This window comes from Lepisosteus platostomus, chromosome 10 (genome assembly GCF_059453375.1).
Source record: "Lepisosteus platostomus isolate fLepPlt1 chromosome 10, fLepPlt1.hap1, whole genome shotgun sequence".
In the NCBI taxonomy this organism is placed as follows: Eukaryota; Metazoa; Chordata; class Actinopteri; order Semionotiformes; family Lepisosteidae; genus Lepisosteus; species Lepisosteus platostomus.
The window spans coordinates 17,595,971-17,611,777 of NC_142620.1; the positions used below are offsets into that span (position 1 = coordinate 17,595,971).

General features: G+C 35.3%; 1 protein-coding gene across 2 annotated transcripts in view; it reads right to left on the reverse strand.

Moving 5' to 3' along the window:
* Positions 1-15,807, reverse strand: part of plcb2 (phospholipase C, beta 2) — a 40,407-nt gene that overhangs the window by 20,158 nt on the left and 4,442 nt on the right. The window contains exons 4-12 of one of the 2 annotated variants that reach the window (XM_088648521.1): positions 10,184-10,324; positions 6,768-6,847; positions 5,550-5,603; positions 5,086-5,161; positions 4,636-4,736; positions 4,043-4,209; positions 3,035-3,181; positions 2,064-2,221; positions 129-211 (exon numbers count right to left, since the gene is read on the reverse strand). In XM_088648521.1, the coding sequence (XP_088504647.1) occupies positions 129-211; positions 2,064-2,221; positions 3,035-3,181; positions 4,043-4,209; positions 4,636-4,736; positions 5,086-5,161; positions 5,550-5,603; positions 6,768-6,847; positions 10,184-10,324 (1,007 nt within the window). Of the gene's footprint in view, positions 1-128; positions 212-2,063; positions 2,222-3,034; positions 3,182-4,002; positions 4,210-4,635; positions 4,737-5,085; positions 5,162-5,549; positions 5,604-6,767; positions 6,848-10,183; positions 10,325-15,807 lie in introns of those variants that run through there. The other variant, XM_088648522.1, reaches the window with a different exon arrangement.

Sequence of the window (15,807 nt, forward strand, 5' to 3'; positions counted from 1 at the left end):
CTACGTAATACTAGTAACATCTTTCATTTTCAATATTTTTATAAGCCCATCAAAGTTTTAAGAAACAAGACAGTTTAATCTTTTTTTGATAGATAATGAGATCATTGTAATAATAAAAAGCGTCTTACGAGTCAACATGGTTCTCAAAAGACAGGATGACAGGATACTTAGAAGTTTTGAATGCGCTCTCTGCAATTGCTTCAATGACGTCCTGCATAAGGGGCACAGCAGAAGGCAAGAATCATTAACCTTCTCAGGATGACCATAGCAGGGTTGCAAGGCAATTAAGCAGAACTCCTATGCTCAGGAGATGGTATCTTTAAAACCACTTAAATTACAACCCCTTAGTTCAAAGTAGGACACACGTATTTGATCTGAGTCTGAGATCTATTGTCAAACATTTCACTGCTCCAAATATGGACAAAAGTGAAGACTACAGTATGTGGAAGTGTTTAAAACTGTGAACAGAAAGTAGGTCTTTACTTAAAGGGCTACGGGCCTGAGGAACCAGCTACCTAGCCATATGGTTGAAGCATATACCTTGGCTTTCTTCAAGAAATGAATGGAAGAGATCCTGGGATCAATAAGCTACTAACAATCCAAAGCGTTTGAAAGGTCAAATAGCCTCCTCTCTTTTGCAATGATTCTTACATTATCAGATATTCTTATCTATTGATTACAACAAATATCAATGAAAATACAAACGTTTGAGCACAAAAATGGAAGTGCAATGACCATAACCACCCAGACACAAATGATCTTTTCCATTCATTTTCTAACCGCTTTATCCAACACAGGGTCATGGAGGAACTGGGGCCTACATGTTATCCTTTGGGGTTAATATCCAGAAAATTGATGGAATTCATTTTACATTCTTTTTTACCGTGCTCTCAGTGGGAGACTGAAATCAAGGCTTTGAAAGGACAGACGTGCTGCTGTGGCTTGACACTTCACAGAGCTGTAGCTCTCTTTATCTCACAGGACTATTGCCAGTAGAGCCTGAGAGAGCAGTGCCTGTCAGAAACCAGGCCACTGCTCATAAACTCCTCCACTACTTAGCACACTGGTGTAAGTGACATGAGCCGGCTGACCTGTCAGGTACTGTTGTGTCACCGATTTATTTGATTATGTGTTCAACAGTTGTCATAAAGTTCTACTTTGATCATTTGCTTAGGTACACAGTCTGGCCTGATCCAGCTGTACTTGTGTTCTTTGCTTTATGTTTTTTACAATTCATTCCTACAGTCATATTGGAAATGTCTAAATGTTTATCTGAAAGTTTTGGCTAAGCACTTTGTTTTATTCAGGCCCTGGATTTTTGTGCTAGCAATTTCTGTAAATACAGCAAGCCGGGTAATTTTACCTGGAAACCATTACTGTTGCAGTCATTTAAAATTCATTTTGGATAGACATGGGCAGCTACAGTAAGTCTTCACACTGGTCATTTTAACGTTTGCATGCAGGCGTTGTGACTTTTTTGAGATATATATGTATTGTTTCATAAGAAATAATTAAAGTTAATGTAAAGGGCTTGCGGGAGTGATGACAATGTTGACAGAAAAAAAAACCCTATGAATATCTATTTTTTTTCTCCAGCACATTAAGTACGTTGGAGGTACTGTGTACTGCCTACTTTGAATAAAGAGACACAACTTTTTATTTTCCTGTATTTTCATTTTAACATAGTGTGTTGTCTTCTCAATTATGTGCTACAGTGGCTATCATTACCTACTGTATCTCTTCTGGATTTATATGCTGGTATCTTTCTAAGACCATTCAAAGTGTGTTCTGTTAAAAGCTTAATATTTTGACGTTGTATTCAAATTTCAATTGTTAGGTGACATCAGAATATTTATTCCAACAGTTAATTATCCACCCTTTCAGGTATCTACCCACACTTTGGTCCCACTGGAGCTTGATATAAAATGGAATTCCTATTGGACAATAAGATGTCTACAGTACATTTACTCAGCACTCCTAAACTCCTGGAGCTGCTCCCTAGCTTTATTACTGACATGGTTTGTAGTTTTATTAATTGGATTTTCTCGGTTGATCCTGCACACCTTGAAAAGGATTTCTGTGGTCATGGTGAATCCATGGGTGATGATTGGCTCTTCATCCGGTGGTTTTCCCTTCCAGCAGTCGAGCTCCAGACAGCGACAACCCGCCAGGAGACACTGTCGGTACATCTCTGGGGAGGACACCCCTGAAAACTGGCCCGCTGCGCCCCCGAAAGAAATGCACCTTCAGTTCAGACACTGGTCAGATACAGTACCTTCAATTTAAGAGCACTGGGTGTGCTGTGAAATCATTCTTTGGTTAAAAGCCTAAAATAACAACTTCTAAAACAATCTAGTCTAGTGCAAAACTTTCCAAATATTCTTAATAGTGATTAAAACTCTTAACTCATGATTATAATAAAGTGAATATATATCTCCTTTTATACTTATGTTTTGTTTCCTAGTGTTTTTTCTATGTTAAGCTTTGAATTTCCCACCAAGGAAATAGAGATAAAACTTTGCTCTAAGTTACAGATGTTAACACCTTTCCATTCTTAGACACCACAGACATTAAAGATATGAAACTACTCCATGCATACAAGGCAAATAGCAAGAAGATGTGTATTAGTGGCTGAATAAATTGGCTTCATCATTCTGTTCACCTCCCAACTAATAGCTGATGTGTGGTGGTGCACTACGGCTGCCGTCGCATCATCCTGGTGGGGCTGCCCGTTGGTAGTGGTGGGTGGGAGTCCCTATTAACTTTAAAGCGCTTGGAATGGAGTGTCCAGAAAATGATAATTATTATGATAATATATGATTATTACTTTTAACATGAGTACTGTCCAAACTAATCTGTGTATTAAAAATCAAATACCGTTTTCAATCTGGGACAATAAAGGATGGACTGTATAGATGCAGAACTTCTTCATAATCTCACAGTCATTAGCCAGTCCTTGTGACCTTTTATGTTGATACTACTAACCCCATTCTCAGAAAATGGCAGAATTTCCCATTTTCTTACTGTTTCTTACCTGTGAGGTAAGTATTGTGTGAGGATTTTACAAAGTAGTGAGGCAGAGGTTGCATCATATCCTGCCAAATGCCAAGCTTGTCTGGAGTAACAGTGAATGTTTCAGGCCCAGTCAAGTAATACAACAGCCCTTCTGGAGAGATCTGGCCTGTAAAATAAAAATGCACAATAAGCTTTAAAACATCCCTATCATAAATGGAATTATAGCACAGAATGTTGTTTTCTAGTTTTGACATCTGAGAACATTCATGACAACATCTGACAACATTCCTTCAGCATTGCTATTTAATCTCATTACTGTAGAGAATGTTGATTTTCACATAGACAAACTATTTGTGAAAGTGAATAAATATATAATAAATATGATATATATATTTAATGTATATATTAAATATATTTATACAGACATAAATGTATATATAGAGACATAAATATATTATACTGTATAGACACAGAATAATTATATAATATAATTACATAAGTACATAAGAATATATATAATTTCTCAGACAATGTACAAGGATGTTTACCTGTTCAGCAGTTCTGCTTCACAGTTATATTTTATAGTTTTACCAGTAATATACTGGTAAACTAAGTCCTAAAATATGCAAATATGACTGAAGAAGATTGTCTATTTCAAAATGCTGGAATAAGAGTTTTACCTGATACAATTTTACATTATTTAAATTAATTATGGGATAGTTCATTTTTCTATAAAAAAGAGGTTTCACTTTGACCAGGTATATTTCTTTTGATATATTTTTTGCAGAACAAGTTCTGCTTATAAATTGGAATATTTAAACCACATCATTAATTGCAAATCATCTCCTATATTTATTCTTGGTTGTTTTACAAATGTGACTAACGAAAATAAAAAAAACAATTCTTACATAACAGAAATGCTCACGTAGTATTAGAAGTCATATATGAAACATTCAATTGTAAGTGTGTAAAAGAAAGAAACACTACCTGCAACAGAGCAGGGGTCTGTGTTGTTTGTGCCTCTCACCTCTGTTTGCATTTGATGAAGTAGGCTCATACTTCTCAATCAGGTTCTTGACCTGTTCAGGCTTTATCAGGGGAAAAAGGGTCTCATTGAGTCGTGAGTCACGCTGCTTCTCATTGATGAATTTAGTGAAGTTCTCCTTTGTCATGTAAGGCTTTGCCTTGGCAGAGCTGCAGAACAATTAACAATTCTTACAACAGATAATCTAAGACAATCTACAGTACCTGTATTATGATTATAAAGAAGTGTTGTTATTCTACAAAAGGTTAAAGTGAAACAGTTTTGGCAACTAAGAAGAATTTTTAATAATGACTTTGGAGGAACAGGTGCCATATGCAATATTGCTTTAAATAGTTCTAGGGAGCTGAAATATGGCAATTTAGAACAGATTACTGTACATCACGGAGATAAACTAAGTCTTTTATTTATTATTAAGAGAAATAAAACAAATGAAAAGTTAATATAAAGATTGCTAATATTCATGTTTTACACTGACGCACACACATTATTAATAAAGACTTTTAGATCTTAGATCACTAAACATAGATTTTCAAAATATGAGATCTTGCAGAAGAACCAAAATAAAGGAAACCTACTAAGATGTGAATATTTCATAAATTTCTGGTCTGGGACAGAGGTTCATCAGGAATGACTTGAAGGCAGCTTCAGTGAAGACATCTGGCTTCATCGTGTCACCCTTAAAAAAACAAACAAAACAGAAATATTAGATTACAAATTTATAGAAAAAGTGAAAAAGTTTATGTGATTTTATTTTTGTAGCCTTTATTTTAGACATTTGATTGCTAATGCACTGTATCTTGAATGTACAGACTATACATCTTTAAAATAATTACTGAACTCAACGTATCAGTGTACATTTAAAACAATAACATACGCTTTGTATTCCGACATTCTTTTCAGAATCACATACAGTTGAATTTTAACACTAAAGTAAAGTTTTCAAAAATGGCATAAGAAGATAAATCCCTTATAGATAAATCTCAATTTAAGAATGACTGTGGTTAAAAGGGCATAACATATTTCACCTTCCCTTTAGGGAGATGGGCTGCAGCTAAAGCAGCTTCTACTCTCTTCTTGTCTGCAGGAAACATCTTATAAATACTGAAAAAGAAAAACACAGGTCAAGCAATATCAATGTCTTACAGATACAGTATACAGAATGGCGTGGAAATTATGACATGGCAGAGTTATACTGTAAACATGCTTTGGGAAATTTAACTGTAGCAGCAATGCCCTGTCTGGAAAATCCTACACAAATGAAATTCCTTGGGATAAAAATAAAGGCTTGTAATCTTTGATGTCAAGTAGAATGTTGAAACTTTAAAGACATTAGACAAATAAGATGAAATTCAATTTTCTTTCTCTTTTCTGGTTTTCAAATCAAATCTTCAAATGTCAGGCTAAACTATTGTCCAAATCTTAAACATAAAATATATGAACATACCTGATGTTTTCTTAAAAAATATTAACCAATTCAAACATCACTTACTTTTTCACAGGTATCTTGCCATCTTTATTTCTCTGCAAAGAGATACGGACATATCTACAAGGATAAGGAATTAAGAAGCTATATAAGCAAATGTAAAGAGCTGAGAGATCCATGATTAAAAGTCATGGCAACATTGACATATACAGTAAGTGGCTACTTCAGCATTTTGAAGCCTGTGCAATGCACTTGTATCACATTATTCCCCAAAATTTGCTCAAATATTCTTTTAGGTTATTTTGTGTAAAAGGATTGAAATTTTTAGTAGTCAATTAATTGAAGTGTTTTATAGAATTACACATGTGCAATACAAACTGTTTAGGTCTTTAAACATAACATACATTTTAAGAAAGGTGTTGATAATTTATAATAAAATACCACTGTTTCAATGGAGTGCTGAAATGGATGATAAAAACTCAACTTCAAATAAGCCTTTAACTAATACTCTGTCTTAAAATTGAATTATTTTAATTACTATTATGAGATGTACAAGTGGTGGCACAGTGATTGTTTTGCTGCCTTGCTACTGTATGCTGAGGCCATGTGTTCAGACTCCCTGCAAACCTGTATTGCATAAAGCTGTTAAATAATGTTGGATCAATATGCACAGGTCTTCTAAGTAGAAATTGAATACATTTCTAATCACTAAAATAATAATCTTGAAGATGTTTCCACAGAACCTTTAGTATAACAGCTTGGATAAAAATGAAAGAACCCTACTGTATACACTGTACTGCAGTGACACAAAGTAGTGACATAAAGAATTGCTTCTTGAAAAGTGTTGAGGTTCTAAAATGGCTTCAATGTTCCGTAGCACTGCTCGTTAAGTCATTGGGCCACATGGAAATTGTGTTTTCAGTTCTCTTTAGCTTGGAATTAGGAAAACTAACATCTTACTTAATTGAACCAATCCATTCGTCCCTAGGTTAAAGCATGCCAATATTTAACGAGAATTAAAAAAACATTTTAATGCAAGCTATGTGTTACATCACAGCAGAGAAGAATTGTACACATTTGTCTTCAAAAGACTATATCTTTGCCATAGAAAATCTAAAATGTGTGGGACACCCCTTTTCATTCATTCCACACTAGTGCTTTGCAAGATGGACATCTGAGCTATAGTTTTATTATTGTTTTTCGTAGCTCAATCTTTTGAAAGATTATCAAAAATCTTAACAAAAGGATCTACAAAGTAGGTATTTTTTAAAGAAATATACTCACACTTTCTCCAGAAAGACCTGTCTGCAAGCATTGATCCTCATAGGGTTGTAAGCAATAGCGAGAACATCCTCAGCCCAGTTCTGCAGCAAGCAATTAGATAATTACTGTATAGAACACACTGTACCACTGTACCACAGGTAAAAAGTTGCAGACATACAGTGCAAGCAAAAGATGTTTTATATATTACATTAAACTTCATACCAAGGCTTAGAGCATAGCACGAAGATGAGACAACCCATGAATATGACTAACTGCAGTTACCCATAAATAAAATGTTAATTTTTCAAATTCAATTTTAATGTTAACTTCTACTTGATGTATAATTATGGATTACAACACTTTAATTCTGGATTTGGAGGCATGAAAACCTGAAAACCCAGAGACACTGAATTTCTTCCTCCAATATATAGAGCTTGTGTTTAATTTATTTAACTTTTCACACCAGTAATACTTGCTGTTTGATTTTAGCCTTGTTGCTCATGTAACACTCTGATGACAAGATTATGAAAACGAGAAGAGAATAAAAGCTTTTGAATTTAGACACCTTCAGAAACAAATTTTGTCTGAGAGTGAACTCGAGGAATAGAATTGCTAGTTGCACAATTGTGTAAACTCTCAAGGTCAGTAATGCCTTGGCAAGGTAATACTTTTCCACAAGAGGGCCTCAAACACACTGATCCTTAGCAATGGATCAAAGCAAAAGCAACAAAGAGAGCAAGTCATGTACAGTAGCATTACTGTTAAAGTGAGCCAAAGGTTATACTGTACATTAGATAAGACATAAAACAGGCTGCGAGACAGATAAGAGCACAGCTCAGTAATAACTATAGAGGATACACAGACAATGAGCTCTATTTTAATCAGTTATTGTCTACATTTTCAATAGTGCCAGCCTTCATTTTATTAATCCTGTTTAAGAAAGTGTATTGTGCAGAATCAAAATTTCAGCTTTGTTGTATTCCAAAGTATTTTTTAATGCTGTTGAACCCCAAACATTCACAGATTGTTCTCATTTTAGTGTTATACATTTTTTACATCTCTCTGTCTATTGTAAAATTAAAGAGACACATTGATGACGCCTTGGATTTTAATTTTACTTTACCACCTGATTCCTGGTTTATTCTTCAAACTCAAAAGGTGCATTTTATTAAGAATTTATACACTGAAGCAGATGTACTGTACAGTACTTGTTTCAGGAAATATTCACTTTGAATCAACAAATGCTTTAAATTCTTAATTTACAAATTATACTGGGAGCAATGAGTTTCTATTTAGCATTAATTTAATCATCTTGCTATTGAATTGGACCTCCATCAATCCAATTTAATATGCCTTTAAATTTCAACACATGGATTAAAAGGCGGAGAGTGTGGTTTCCAGGTTACTGCACTGCATTACAATCACTGCCAAAAATTTTCAGTGTTGTTGCCAAATGTTTGTTTCTGTAATAAAAGGAATTTGATTGCCCATTAATATTTACTTTACCATGACATCATAATTAGACAATCCCTGGGGTACAGATGTGTTTACAAGGCTAAATCCTGACTGAAATACAGCTGTTTATCATTAAAATTACATAGCAAAGGTACATGAAAACAGGTCCTGGAAATGAGCATTTGTTTATATAACATAACTGAGCTATTTTTTTCATTAACAGATACGTGCACTTTAAAAAGACTGAAAAATAATCTCTCTGAAGCTTTAAAAGCATACAGTGCCTTGCGAAAGTATTCGGCCCCCTTGAACTTTTCAACCTTTTGCCACATTTCAGGCTTCAAACATAAAGATATAAATTTTTTATTTTATGTGAAGAATCACCAACAAGTGGGACACAATTGTGAAGTGGAACGAAATCTATTGGATTTTTGAAACTTTTTTAACTAATAAAAAAATGAAAAGTGGGGCGTGCAAAATTATTCGGCCCCCTTGCGTTAATACTTTGTAGAGCCACCTTTTGCTGCGATTACAGCTGCAAGTCGCTTGGGGTATGTCTCTATCAGTTTTGCACATCGAGAGACTGAAATTCTTGCCCATTCTTATTGCAAAACAGCTCGAGCTCAGTGAGGTTGGATGGAGAGCGTTTGTGAACAGCAGTTTTCAGCTCTTTCCACAGATTCTCGATTGGATTCAGGTCTGGACTTTGACTTGGCCATTCAAACACCTGGATACGTTTATTTGTGAACCATTCCTTTGTAGATTTTGCTGTATGTTTGGGATCATTGTCTTGTTGGAAGATAAATCTCCGTCCCAGTTTCAGGTCTTTTGCAGACTCCAACAGGTTTTCATCCAGAATGGTCCTGTATTTGGCTGCATCCATCTTCCCCTCAATTTTAACCATCTTCCCTGTCCCTGCTGAAGAAAAGCAGGCCCAAACCATGATGCTGCCACCACCATGTTTGACAGTGGGGATGGTGTGTTGAGGGTGATGAGCTGTGTTGCTTTTACGCCAAACATATCGTTTTGCATTGTGGCCAAAAAGTTCGATTTTGGTTTCATCTGACCAGAGCACCTTCTTCCACATGTTTGGGGTGTCTCCCAGGTGGCTTGTGGCAAACTTTAGACGAGACTTTTTATGGATATCTTTGAGAAATGGCTTTCTTCTTGCCACTCTTCCATAAAGGCCAGATTTGTGCAGTGTAAGACTGATTGTTGTCCTATGGACAGACTCTCCCACCTCAGCTGTAGTTCTCTGCAGTTCATCCAGAGTGATCATGGGCCTCTTGGCTGCATCTCTGATCAGTCTTCTCCTTGTCTGAGCTGAAAGTTTAGAGGGACGGCCAGGTCTTGGTAGATTTGCAGTGGTCTGATACTCCTTCCATTTCAAGATGATCGCTTGCACAGTGCTCCTTGGGATGTTTGAAGCTTGGGAAATCTTTTTGTATCCAAATCCGGCTTTAAACTTCTCCACAACAGTATTACGGACCTGCCTGGTGTGTTCCTTGGTCTTCATGATGCTCTCTGCGCTTTCAACAGAACCTTGAGACTATCACAGAGCAGGTGCATTTATACAGAGACTTGATTACACACAGGTGGATTCTATTTATCACCATCAGTCATTTAGGACAACATTGGATCATTCAGAGATCCTCGCTGAACTTCTGGAGTGAGTTTGCTGCACTGAAAGTAAAGGGGCCGAATAATTTTGCACGCCCCACTTTTCATTTTTTTATTAGTTAAAAAAGTTTCAAAAATCCAATAGATTTCATTCCACTTCACAATTGTGTCCCACTTGTTGGTGATTCTTCACATAAAATAAAAAATTTATATCTTTATGTTTGAAGCCTGAAAGGTGGCAAAAGGTTGAAAAGTTCAAGGGGGCCGAATACTTTCGCAAGGCACTGTATAAACAGATGAGAAGAAAATAAAACAAGAAGCACTACTGAACTGATAGTGGATATGTACTAATAACATATTACCTGGGGTATGTTTTCCTTGTATGCAAAGAAGTTGTGATATGTCAGGTTCACCATGTCTAGGCCTGTAACTATAGTTAGTGTTTTTGCAAGGTGATGGCTGTCAGGAAAATCCAAGTTGAAGACATTCCGGACCTTTGGGTTCTGTTGGGTAAAAAGAAAAACTTCTGATTGAACAATAGGTCTGAATGAGCATTGTTAACAGAAAAACATACTATACCTGTACATGCCTGATACAAGTGATGCCTGATACTATGAATTGGCTTCATTACTCTGCTCTCCTCCCCACTGATAGCTGATGTGTGGTGAGCGTTCTGGCACACTATGGCTGCTGTCGCATCATCCAGGTGGATGCTGCACATTGGTGGTGGTGGAGGGGAGTCCCCATTACCTGTAAAGCGCTTTGAGTGGAGTGTCCAGAAAAGCGCTATATAAGTGTTAGCAGTTATTATTAATTAAATTATTATTAAGTCTCAAAGCAAAACAAAAAAATAATAGTGAAAAAAACATAGCAAAAAACCATTCCATTACCTGAACCAACTTTGTTGATTATCTGCATTGCAGATGAATTTAATCATATAGTTTTAATGAATGCTGCTTTATGCCTTCTAACTACAAATGAAGCTGTTGCTGGGTGGAAATTATAATTACAGAGTGAAAGTATATTGTTTTGTTCTGATAACCAGAACCAGGAAAATGATCTTCAGTGAGGCCTGAATGACATTTTTTTGTAATTAGAACCGAGCATTTCACATGATACTCCGGATGACAGGTAATCTGCTTCTTAACAACTATAGGTGGAAATTTCAGTTAATACAATTTTAAAAACCCTTAAAATAGAGACAAGAAATGAAGCTGAGCATGTTCTTCATTGGTGTTACGGGATCCTGGCTTTTCCAAATTCCAGGTTTCCAGAACTTTCTAGGTATATTCCTGGTGCTGAAAGAAGTTATGGTTATGGTGGGAAGTTGCTGCTGACATGGCCAGGTGTTATTGTACCTGTAGTTACATTGAACCTTTTCCACTGTTATATGATTTTGGCAAGGAGAATCTTTTAGGATGAGGAAAATGTGTTGCTGTTATTGTTTTCAATTCATGATGCTTGGAAAATTGAAAATAGAACTTTTACTTAAAAAAGAAAAAAGAAACGATAAAAAGAAATCTCTGTGTGGCACTGGTCAAATACTAGCAGAGAGGCATTCACTTTGTGGCTGCGCTTGGTTTGCATCTAAGGTCACGAGCTTCCTTTGTTTCCCTCAGAGACCTCAGGATGGAGGATGGCTCTCTTTATTTAAGGCTTATGATTTCCATGCCTCTGACATTTGCAAGGGTGAGGTTAAACAAAGCAGGCAAACGACTGACTGCATGCAAAATTAAAAGTAAAAAGAAAAAATGTCTGGACTATGAGGTTCAGAAAAGCATATGATGCTAAAAGGACTTTTCCACTCACCAAAAGTAATTTAATATTTCTTTTAAATTAAAATAAATATATTTTAACCATGAATAAAATGTTTAGATATTAGGGGTCTACAGCGTTGGTCCTGGAGATCCATAGTTATGTATTGTAGGTCATATAGGTACCTGTAACTTTATAGAGTCTGTCCACCCAAGATCTGGAAAGTTTTATAATTCCTCAATTAAAAAAAACGATTGATCCAATTAAGTCATTCAAGGCTTAGGGAGAATAAAACCAGAAGATACTGTGCAATAGTTCCAGATCCAATAGGACCAGAGTTGCAGACCCTGATTATGTGAAAAAAGGAGAATTTAAAGCATTTTCCAATCTATACACAATGTGAAAAGGTAGGGGCAATCACTAGAATTGTTCTGTAGATTGTTCCCAGAGTATCATGGAAAGTGAGGATTGAGAATCAATTTACAGTAGCTGCCTGCCTCTCAATGGTTGCCACTCATCAGACTTTAAAACATGATTTTTTTTTCAAAACATGTTCTCTCAGCTACCTTTTGGTTAGGAGTTAATATAATTAATGCTAAGGAAAAAAGATATGGCTATTGATTATTAAAACAATAGTGAATACTGGAGAAATGGAACAACATCTTTAAAAATATATAGCACTACAACCTGCAATGGTAACATAAGATACAGAGAAAAACTCTATGATACAGACTCTACTTTAACTCTCCTTCTATTTAAGCATTTACTCACACTTATTGTTGCACAACAATGTTCTTTGTAAGATATTTGCTACCAACCTCTTTTGTTTGGACTGAAGAGATTCCCAAAAAAGTATGAAAGTACTGACACTTTTTTTAACCAAGCTTGCTTTACTATAGTACCTACTGTATGCATTCATAGTTTAAGAACAAGCAAAGCACTATGGATAAACAAAACAAAATAACCCCTTCTTTTAAAGAACAATATATATTCAGTTTTGAAACATAGGGAGTATTTCATACATTATGTATGATTAGCGTGGGTGCAAATAACTCTGTTATAATACTCAGCAAGTCAACATTGATACTTTAATTTATTTAGAACCATATGCTGCTCACAGTTTATTACTGTATATCTCATGTAGACATGATCTTTATTCTTTTTTAAATGTGTGCAACATCACAAAAAGAGGGAAAAGTTTGGTTTAAAAAAACCAACCATTTTAATTACAGGTTTTTTCCTGTTCCAAAAGACTGTAATAAATCTTACTGGACTAACACCTGATCAAAGCATTATCTGCAATGGTAGATCATGCATTTAAAGGTATCTACAGTGTCATGAGTCAAATGCAATTACATTGGAGTGGCAAAAACTGGGCCTAATGGCCATGGCAGGGTAGGCTGCAGCTGGTCAGAAAAACTTCACCTCGCAATTAAACCTGCCAACCTTGTTGCTGGTCAAGTGCCTTTGAGTTTGTGGTATCAGTCAGTATAACCATGCCAGTATTCCATCAAGCATGAAAGCTTTTCTATGGCTCTGTGCTCACAGTGGAAACAAAAAGTTAGACAATGCATGTTGAGAAGGATGTGTGAATGCTGTCTTTGACAAACTGAAGAGGAGAGTTCGAAGAGGTACATCACTTTCAGTAGCAATTGGTCAGTGGAAAATGGTGGGTACAAATGGCAAAAAGCGGCTGGTGATTTAAATATTTTTTGAAAAATGTGGTAATGAAAATTTCCAGTGGAAGACCAACAAACACTATGTTTCTTGTGGCTGCATACACAGTATGTAACGTTTTCATCTTTCTCAACAGGGTCTCTGGATTCGCACTCCTCCTGATATTCTGGTTTTCATTCTTGTGTAATTAAACCTATTGCTGAGCTAACAAATCCAAGATAACACAGTCTTTAGACGTACAATATGACATACGTTGTCAATGAAACCTGAAGAGTTGGATTTCTGCAAGGGACTCCATGGGGATTTTACATTTTTTGATTACTTACTGTCCAGCACGTCTATCCATTCATCTGGTAATACAAATTCTATAAAAATTATCTTAAAAAATAATGGGTTGAGTAGCAAACCTTTGGTATTTTCTTCTGATACATTGAACTAAGGTAAAAGTCAAAATTAATTCTGTTCATGGAAATGTACTTAACTAAAAGGACGACTGGTATACCAGGGTGTACCTGGAATGTTGTTTTTTACATAATTTGATTGACTTTCTAAATGACTATAATTGTTTTTAATGTGCTCCATCTCTCCCTACCTATTGTGGCCCAAGTAACTGATCTGGTAAAACACATGGATTGATGTTTTCTTTAAATTAAATAAGCAAAATCAGAAATTGCTTGACACATATTGTCTAAAGTATTTTACTCCAATTGCTAATCAATTATTTCTTTAGAAAATGAGACTTCTAATTTAATATTCCCATTCTCTCTAGAGGAATCTGCTGAGTTAAATAATGTCTTTAATTTTCTCACAGTTTCAATTCTATCTTTAAAGATCAAGCCATCACAGAAATTATATTGATGTCTCAACATCTACAAAGATTAAAATTCTGTGGTTAAATTGTGACCTTTGACCCATGTGAATCTCAACCTGAATATGTGCAGAATATTCAAAAAGTGATTGACAATTGGATGAGGTCAACACTATCAAACTCTTTTGTTCTGTGAGGCAGAGATTAATTAAATAAAAAATGACAACCCACATAAAGGAATATGTTTTTGTATTCCCCACAGCAACACAATATACAGTATGTGAGAATATTCATACATAGTTGTGCTGTACATTGAATCTCAAAGCACCTTTTTTAAATGATTCCTATGTAAAACTGTGAACATTAAAAGACATTAGGCTTAACACTGATACATTTTGTGATTAGCATTAGCATTACCATTAACCCATTAACCCACTACTGTTGCTATACACTCAATTTGGTAGAGCAAAAGCCTTTATCAAGTATAGTATACAGTAATAATGGACAGAAGCATGGTTTTTAAGTAAAGCAAGGAGCTATGAGTAATCCTTAGTTTTCCCCCATACCGTACTTGAGTTGTATGGCCCAATATCAGTATTTCAAAAATAATTATAAATTTGCCAACTGCACATTATATCAACGCATTCACTTATAACACTGTATTTTCTGAAAACAAATATTTCTTGGTCTTTTTATTGACTTGAGAAAACCCTGTTATTCTGTAAGAAATGTACTAGTGTTGCTATAAGACAACAGAACAAGAATGTCAACATGAGGTAGATGTATGCGTATGATTTATGTGTATGATTAAATTGCATACTTTCAATATTTAATTGTTAATTTAGATCAAGAAACAGGATGGTCAGAGTTGGTTGTTCATCAGATATACTGTAACACTCAATACTGTAAGCCTTCTCTCTCCAGTATATATTTGTGTTAAGACTGCCTGGGATCTGTATTCTTATTAGACTATTTAGTTTGCAAGGCAAATAAAGCCAATACAGCAGCAGCAAAGGATTATGTAGAACAATTGGCAAAGTACAGTATACTGTATGTGACACAGGAATGAAATAACACAAAGATACAGGCTAAATTATTCTTCTCCCTTAACATAATATCCACAAAAATGCTCTCCTAAGTGTTTTTATCAATAATAGAAGTGAAAGTATGGTATATTGTATGTACTGTACTTGTTTGAATTAAAATGAAGTCCATTTAGGTTGTTCTCCTGTGTCTAACAGTAAACAGAGCACGTCTATTAACATTTCATCTATGTACATCTAAATTAAATATTCATAAAGCAGCAGTAATGGGTCCTGCTTTAGAAAATCCACCAAGCTGAGTAATAGTCTCCTGTAGCTCAAAGGCACAAACCAGAGACAGCTGCAGTTTGCTCTGCAGGCAATGATCTGTAATTCAGGAGTGTTGAAAGGTTACATTTCAAGTATAAGACTGATCCACCTAGTTTATGCATAGTGTAAATTTCAAAGCATTGAAGTTTGTTTTTATTTCATCTTATACTATACACAAGGGATGATTGCTCAGCAAAAATAACGTCAGACTGCAATCATACTCACAGGCATTTTGTGATTTAAATATTTTAAGATTTAAGAGATCTTCTTTTCTAAGTTCCAGGCAGGAAGCCTGAAATGTTTTCTGTATATTTAATAAGCTGGAACATACATGTAATGCACTGAGGTGTACTATACAACATTCACCCTTTAAAAATGCTTTGGGTCTAGGTGT